An 8,426-nucleotide genomic window follows, 5' to 3' on the forward strand; every position below is an offset into this window, starting at 1 on the left:
AAATATAACCGCACATATGAGCATAAAGATTTCAGAATTTTTTGAATCTTTTTTTAATTTACTGTCCACTGGGTGCAGACGAGCCTGTGCGCGAATTGAATATCCTCATGTGATGCCGCTAGTTTGTTTTAAGTAAGCGATGACCGGTCCATGGTTTCATGTTGCAATTGTACCCCCTCCGGTTCTTTCTACTCCGCGTATAAATTTTTTTTTGAAGTCAAACTACCTAAAGTTTGACCTAATTTATCTAAAAAAATAGCAACATTTACAGTACATAATTTATATAGTACAAAAATTAATTTCACGATGCATCTAAAGATATTAATTTTATATTATGATGTTGATATTATTCATATATAGTTGGTCAAACCTTATGAAGTTTGACTTCGGAAAATAATTATATCAGATTAAAAAGAAACGGAGGTACATCATTTGAAATGCTTGAATGGAGCAGCTACTCGTGTCTCCAACGTCCGAGATGAGAGAGGGGGAGAGACGAAAGCAGACAGCACCGTGCGACCATTCGAGAAACGGTGCATGGTTGGGTGCCAAGTGCCAAGAATGCCGCAGAAGCAAAACAGCATCATTTTCGACAGATTTGCAGCTCCCGCTGGAGTGGGCAGGCCTCGCCCACGCCACGCCCCCGGCCCACGCCTCCCTCCTGGTTCGCTTGCTGTCGACGGGTGAGGCGGGGCAGGCAAGCGCGAGTGAGTGAATGCTGCCTGCTGGGTTGCTGGCACAGTGCTACTGTTGCACGCGGCGGAGCAAAATGGTAGGTGCTGCATTGAAGGCTCCCTCGATTCAATTCCTCCGGAGGGGGGTGGGGGTGACGACTGGCGCGCGCGGCGTGGGAGCACAGAAGCAGTCACTGCCGAGACGCCTTTTTTGGAAGCTTCACAGGGCACTGGGCCCGGGCACCAGCTGTGATCCATGGATCCTTGCTCCAACGAGCCCCTTTGGTCTGGAGCGGCCTAGGATTCCCATTCCCTCCGGGTCAACGGCTGCAAATAGTTAGTCATACAGTTTTGATAGACTTAGACTGGATCAGAAGGGTAATCATGGAGATTACAGTGATGGAATCAGAACAGTCGTTGCTCTGAACATTTTGCTGTTAGTGAATATAGGTTTACCAGAGGGGCAGTGAAAAGATTTGGCAGCATCAGACCAGTAACAAAACTAATAAAATGACCACACATTGTGAAGCAGAAGATGTCGAGCAATATATGTAAGAAATCAAAAGTCACATTTATCAGAACAACTAGCTAAGAACGCAATCAGATATCAGTCGTTTCAGGGGAGCCGAGATGCCGGCCAACCACTGCGGCACCGAGGCAATACCCATACCAGCAGAGATAAGCTACAGTTTCATCCAAGGAATGAACCAAAGAATTGCAGAGAAGCAACAAGCAGCATCGCCAACCCCCTAAAATTTCAGAACCAAACTACAAACTACATGCATTCCACAATGCATCACCACTCCATCGCTCCCACCCTTCTTCCCAACCGGGCATCATATATGCATCTAGTAGAGAAACAAAAACCCAGTTACACGCGGAACAAAGTTCAAAAGAGACCTCAGACCATCTCATCCCCTGGACTGTCCTGCGGACTCCTCACCACCTCGAGTATACTCAACACCTCGCCCATGTCCGGCCGGTTCGACGGCACCTGCGAGGTGCAAACGAGGCCCAGCTTGATGATCGGGATGGCCTCCTCCATCGGGAACTCGCCGCACAGTCTCGGATCCATGCAGTCCTCCAGCCTGCCTTCCTCCAGCGCACTTCGCACCAGATCACATAGCACGACCACGTCATCTTCCAAGTACTCAACGGGCCTCCTGCCCGTCAAGATCTCCAGTGCAAGCACACCGAAGCCGTAGACGTCGCACTTCTCGGTGATCTTCACCGTCTTGCATGCGAATTCTGGCGCCATGTACCCGAGTGCACTCTGGATCTTACTGCTCAGCACATACCGGTCCAGCATCGGGAGCAGGCTTGCAAGACCATAGTCACCGACCCTGGGCTCGCCATTGCTGTCCAGCAGCACATTGCTTGACTTGAGGTTGTAATGGACGACCCCATGCTGGTGGAGGTGCATCAGTCCCCTGGCAACACCGATGATAATGTCAAACCTCTCCATCCAGGAAAGAGTGTTCTCGTCCGTGCACTCATGGAGGTGCTTGTGCAGATTTCCTCCTGGGAGGTAATCATAGATGAGCAGCTGCAGCGACGAAGTCCAGTAAAAGCCTCTCAGTGTGACAATGTTGTGGTGCCGCATCTTGCTAAGCACCTTCACTTGTCGCTCAAAGTCATCCTTAGACTTCACCAAGCTAGACACGGTGAGCTTCTTGATGGCCACCGGCTGTCCGTCTCTGAGCACCGTCTTGTAGACGGCACCAAAGCCTCCTCGCCCAAGCTCACAGTCCTTGTTCAACAAGGCATGCCCACCAGTGCTGAACTCTGGGCTGCCTTTACCAAACATGACAAGCTTCCCAGAGCTAGCATCATTCTCCGGGGATTGGCTAAGGTAATCATCAGATAGTGCAATAGCAGGCTTTGGGTGGGAGGCGGCTGCACGGACACGACGGTTGAGCACAGTCACAGTGATCACTCCGAAGGCAATGGCAGCACCGCCCGCAATGGCAATGAGGGTGGAGACGCTCAGTATGATTTTCTTGTGGTGCTTGCTGCTAGGGGAGCTTGGTGTGGATTGCGACAAGGGGTTTGATGAGGAATTGGGGTTGAGTACAATCGGCTTCGGCATGACCGCACCGCAGGAATTGTTCTTCCTGGAGCTGCATAGGCCGGAATTGTCTGATAGGAAGTAGTCGGGGATATTGTCGAAGAAACGGCTGTTGGGGAGATTTCCTGATAGCAAGTTGTGGGAGACGTCAAAGATGTGCAAGCTGGGCAGATTAGAAAGCTCCACCGGCAGGGTCCCATTCAGCCTGTTCTGGGAGAGATCAACAGCCTGAAGACTGGTGAGGTTCCCCAGGGTGCTTGGAATCGGTCCCGTGATGTCGTTGTGCGACAAATCCCTGCATTCACAAGCATACTGTATCAATTAAAATGACTCCTAACCTTCAGCAAATCAAGTATAACTGAGTTTATATTTGCTCGATCTGCAGGCTTCATTTTTTAAGCAGTGCTCATTAAGTCAGAATCAAGTAACAATAAGTTTAGTTTGCTCGATCTGCAGGCTGTTTGGTTTCTAGCCACACCTTGCCACACTTTGCCACAACTAACTGAGTTTATATTTGCTCGATCAGCTTGCTAGATTTTCTATTTGATTACAGTTTGCAAAGTTTGAAACAAATGCCCAGATTCCCACACATGCACATTTGACTTCAATTCTAAGCGTGTCCTAGAAAATGAACTGGGCACTGGATACGAGCAGGACAACATGACAGAGACCCACAATTTGCGGTTTAGGACTCCTAACAGAAAACTAAGACATCGGTGTCCTGTCATTTTCTACAACGTCTCTGCAACCTAGGAAACTGAAAGCAACCAAGGCATGCAGGGAAATACAAAAAACAAATAGACCTAGTCAACTTCACTAACAAGCAATCTGAATAGTGTCAAATTTGGTGCGTCAAAAAAATGGGGAGAAATTCGCTTACAGTGCAACGAGGGAACTGCAGCTCCCAATCTGTGCCGGTATGCGGCCGGTGAGCGAATTGTCCCCCATCCTCAGCACCCGGAGCGCCACGGCGCCGCCAATCTCCGGTGGCACGCTTCCGGTCAGCGTGTTAGCGCTCACGTCGAGCACCTCCAGCAGCCTCATCCCACCAATGCCAGCAGGCAGCTGCCCCGATATGGAATTCGAGGACAGGTTCAGAAACTGCAACCCCGCGAAGGCAGTAATCTGCGGCGGGATCCCGCCGGAGAACGCGTTGCTCGACAGGTCCAGCACATGCAACGCCAACGCGGCATCTCCGGGGACCTTGACCCACCCGTCGAGCTTGTTGCCGGCGACCGAGACGCGCTGCAGTGGCAGGCCGAACACCCACCATGGGAGCTCGCCGGTCAGCGCGTTCCGGCTGAGATCGGCCTCCAGCAGGTTCTTACATTTCGCGATGCCGTCGGGGATGACGCCGGCGAAGCGATTGCCCGACAGGTCAAGCCGCTCCAGCGACCACATCTCCCCGATCCACGCCGGCACCTCGCCAGCGAGCGCATTGCTGCCGGCGCCAAGGAACCGCAGCGCGGTCAGCCTCCGGAGAGAATCCGGCAAGCCGCCGGTGAAGAAGTTACGCCCGAGATCCAGCGATTTAAGAAGCGCCGCCTCTCCGACATCGGCCGGTATCTCCCCGGCGAAAAGGTTACGGCTCAAATCCAGCGCCCGCAGCGAGCTGCTCCGGGGGAACTCGCCAGGAACACTCCCCGACAGCGAATTCCCGGAGAGGTCCAGAGAGCGGAGCGAGGGCAGCGACCAGATACCGTCGGGTATCGGGCCAGCGAGGCGGTTGGAGGAGAGGTTGAGGGAGAGGAGCGAGGAGCAGGAGGCGACCGCGGGCGGGATGTAGCCGGAGAGCTCGTTGTGGGCGAGGGAGATGGTGCGGATGTCGCGGCATTGGGCGAAGAGGTCGGCGGGGACGGTGGCGGCGAGGCGGTTGGAGGCGAGGTCGAGGGAGCGGAGGCGGGGGAGGGAGGCGAGGAGGCCGGGGAGCACGGGGCCCGAGAGGTTGTTGCGGGGGAGGGAGAGGGAAAGGAGCGCGTCGAGGCGGAGGAGCGCGCGGGGGAGGCGGCCCGAGAGCGAGGCGGCGGGGAGGGAGAGCGAGGTGACGCGGCCCGCGCGCGCGTCGCAGCCCACGCCCGGCCAGGTGCAGGGGCGGTCGTCGTCCTCGGTCCACTTGGCGAGGCGGCCCAGCGGGTCGGCCACGCCCGTCTTGAAGACCACCAGCGCGAGCACGTCGTCGGTGAGCGCCGTCGTGGTCGTCGCCGCCGCCGCGGCCGCCGCGAGGAGGAGGAGGAGCAGCGCGGGGGCGGAGGCGGAGGCGGCCATTGCGGCGGCCGGGGAGGGGAGGAGTGCGGGTGGTGGGATCACACCGGAGCTCTGTCCATTTGCGCGGAGCAGTTTTGGGTGCGGGCCGGGGAGGGGAGGGGAGGGGGGTGGCGTGGTGCGGCGGGGAGGCTGTGAACTGTCACCTGTGGCGCAGTGGGGAGGCCCCCCCTCCCTGCTTGCGCTATTAATGAGCTAGCACGAGTAGAACTATGGGGAATGGACAAAATGATTCGATTTAGTATTAACTTTTCCGATTTGTTTCCCTTTTTTCAAAAAATAAAGATATTTGGCAGGAAAAAAATGGAGTAATGCATGTGGTCACCTCATCTCATTTACTCCACCATTAGTTAATACTCCGATATTTGTGTACTATAGGTGCGTTACAGCCATTATTTGTGGAAGAAAAATAATCCACCATTAGTTAATACTCCGATATTCCGGATTGATTGCTACCGATGGAAATTTAAGGCGTTTTCATTCACCCCTTGATAACGCCAGGATTAATAGGGCCATCGTCGACACCGCCATTATGACCCGATTTCACAATCTTTATATCGGGCCTCTCGCTGACGAACGTTCGCCACATAGCATTTCCTTTCGTTTTCGATCTTTGGTTTGGGTGGACTGTACATTTGCCTGTAGCGAGACGGAAGAATTCCTCTTGGTGACCAAGCGAACGAAACCACTCTTCACTCCCGTGCGTGGGAATTCATTCTCATTCACCAAAAGAAGGGTGTGAGGAGGTTTTGAAAGCTCCTCCTGACGCGTGTCTGCGGGGGCTCTGAAGGTTGCTTGTATTGAATGAGCTCCCAACAACCCTCATTTACACCGGCCGCTTTTGATCCGAATGGCAGCCGGCATTCATTGCGATCTGGAGCAGCGACGGAAAAGCGCAGGCACGAGCAGCGGCGCACGGCAACCCAGGCAGTACAGCCACGCTGGCCCCGCCACGCCGGTGTGGTGAGCAGTGCAAGTGCAACCTTCAAATTTTGGGCGGAGTGGGATTTACCGCCATGCTCTCGCGGCGGCACCGCCGGTCTCCTCGTCTCAGTCAATTCCACTGCTTCCATCTCGGTTCCTGCTCGCGTCATTTATGGCGTTGCCACTTTGCCATGGTAGATCTGCTCGGAGACCATCGTGATGACCCACAAAAAGATAAATTGCAAATCTCGCATTTAATATAAAATTTCACAAACAAATTCAAATTCAAACGACATAAACAGTTTTACGCGTAAATAGAAGCCAAGTTTATTACGGCTAACGCAAAAGAGGGCCCTGCAAAAGGTTTGCGCCCATGTCCGGCATCATCTTGATCGATTTTCACTCCGCGTCATCGAGTCCACCTTAGAGTTCATCGGCGCCACCGTATCCACCTCCGGCGTTTGTTCCAACTCCCGCACCGAAATCATTCACATTGCCACCATATGGAGCGGAGAAAACTTCACCGGAACTGTAGCACGGACTGGCCGACGCCACCATTCTTCTTTTCAAGATTTCTCTCCTTGCCATATTATGCCATGTTTTGGTGAGGTCGTCCATGACATTGCGGTTCATTGACATTATCTTGTTCTCTTCGGCGAGCAACATGGACATAGATTTGTTTTCGGCGGCGTGTGCTCTTCTCTTCTCGATGCCAGCTTTGCGCAGCCCCTCTTCCTTGAGCAGCTGCCACTTTTCTTGCTTCTCCTTCGCCTTCTTCTCGATCAACTCTTTCTTGATCTCCAATGATTTCAACAACATCGACTCGTTGGATTGCACCATGGCATCAATCTTCTCCCTCAAGCTTGATGCTTCTTGCTCTCTCTTCATCTTCTCCTTGGTCTTCTTGTCACCATCGGGCTTGTGCAAATTTCTTGGGCCATCATCATCCTCATCTTCATCCATGTTTGTAAGTGAGCCTCTCTTTGATGGGGATTCTTCGTCGATCAACTTCCACTTCTCGCACTTTTGGAGCAACTCCCAACAATGCTCTAGTTTGGAAAATTTGCCTTCCAAAGCTTCCATGTCCTTGTATCTATGTTGAGCAATCTTGTCCTACACATTGTGAACAAAGTGATTCAATCATTTCCCATGATGCAATATGATGATGCACAATTTGAACAAAGGCAAAACAAACTCACATAGTCGGACTCCACGGTGCCCCTTGGAGGTGCATTGCGTACTTGCTCCAAGCAAGCTGCCCAACGGCTGCACATAGGCTTGATGTTCTCCCAACGCCCTTGAAGCGACCAAAATGTGCGTGGAGTCCTACTGGGATGCTTTGCCATAATGCGGAAGTATTGATCTTTGATCCTTTGCCAACATCTCTTGGAAGTTTGAGAAGTGCCCGTGCATGCATCAAGAGACACCGCACTCCATGCTTGAATCAAAGCTTGATCTTCCAAGATCGTGTAGTTCTTCGATCTTATGCTTTTCCCAGTTTTTGCTTGCGATTGCTCAAACGCTTCCGCTTCGATCTCCTCCAATTCTTCCGCACAACCATGATCATCCACGCTGCCCTCCGTTTCATTGTACTCGAATGGTTCGAAAGGGGCTTGATCAATGTCAACCGCGTTCGTGTCCAACAAGTGCACGAACTCGGTTGTGCATTGTTCGAACCACCGCTATAGCAAACGATAACAAGTCACACGCTATCGAGAATAATGGCGAAAAATGAAAGGGAATCACCAAGACCGAAGACGCATACCTTCCGGCCATTTCGTCGAACACCTCGCTCGCGCGGGGGGGGGGGGGGTGGGAGCGACACCTTTGAACGGCATCGCCGGAGCACCTCCTTACGGCAGGATGGAGCGAGAGGTTGAGGAAGGTGGCTTCTTTGAAGCCGGAACCTTCCTCCGCTTTACGCCCGCGACCTTGCCGACCTTCTCCGCCGCCGGCCGAGATCGCGCTGCCACGTTGGCGCCCGGAGCGCGGGCCATCGTGGCGGGGGCGGCCGAATTCCCGCCCTGCACGACCACGTTGCCCTGCCGCTTGCGGGCAGGCGCGGCGTGGGCTTGGGCGACGGCGGCGGGGCCAACATGGTCGGCGACGAGATCCGCCCGAGGGGAAGGGGCGTGCACGACCTCGACGGTGATGGGGGACGGCATGGGGTCATCCATGGCGGCGAGGGACGACCGGGGAGGAGCAGCCGGAGCTTACGGAGTGGGGGCAATGGTGGCGGAGGGTGCGGGGAGCGGGAAGGGCCGCGCGGAAATGTCCCTCCCGCCAAATCTTGCGTGGGATAGGTGTTGAGTTTGGGTCGGCCTCCAGCCCATGAAGATAGAGGTTGGGGGAGAAGATTTGTCGCGCCCCGCAAAAAAATTGCGGGCCGGGGCGGGGTGCCGGATCTGCTCGTGCAGATTTTCTGGCCCCGACCCACAATTTGGCGGTTATTTTGCGGGCCGGGGCGTTTTGCGGGGTCTGCTAGAGTTGCTCTAAAC

General features: G+C 53.9%; 1 protein-coding gene across 1 annotated transcript; it reads right to left on the reverse strand.

The window, feature by feature from the left end:
* Positions 1-1,224: 1,224 nt before the first annotated feature.
* LOC125545162 (uncharacterized) lies at positions 1,225-5,138 on the reverse strand. The gene is made up of 2 exons (XM_048709037.2): positions 3,623-5,138; positions 1,225-3,037 (listed from the first exon to the last, which is right to left on the reverse strand). The coding sequence occupies exons 1-2, from the start codon at positions 5,005-5,007 to the stop codon at positions 1,576-1,578; spliced, it is 2,847 nt and encodes a 948-aa protein (XP_048564994.2). The 5' UTR covers positions 5,008-5,138; the 3' UTR covers positions 1,225-1,575.
* Between the last annotated feature and the right edge of the window lie 3,288 nt (positions 5,139-8,426).

This window comes from Triticum urartu, chromosome 3A (genome assembly GCF_056163025.1).
Source record: "Triticum urartu cultivar PI428250 chromosome 3A, HENAU_Tu73, whole genome shotgun sequence".
Lineage (NCBI taxonomy): Eukaryota > Viridiplantae > Streptophyta > Magnoliopsida > Poales > Poaceae > Triticum > Triticum urartu.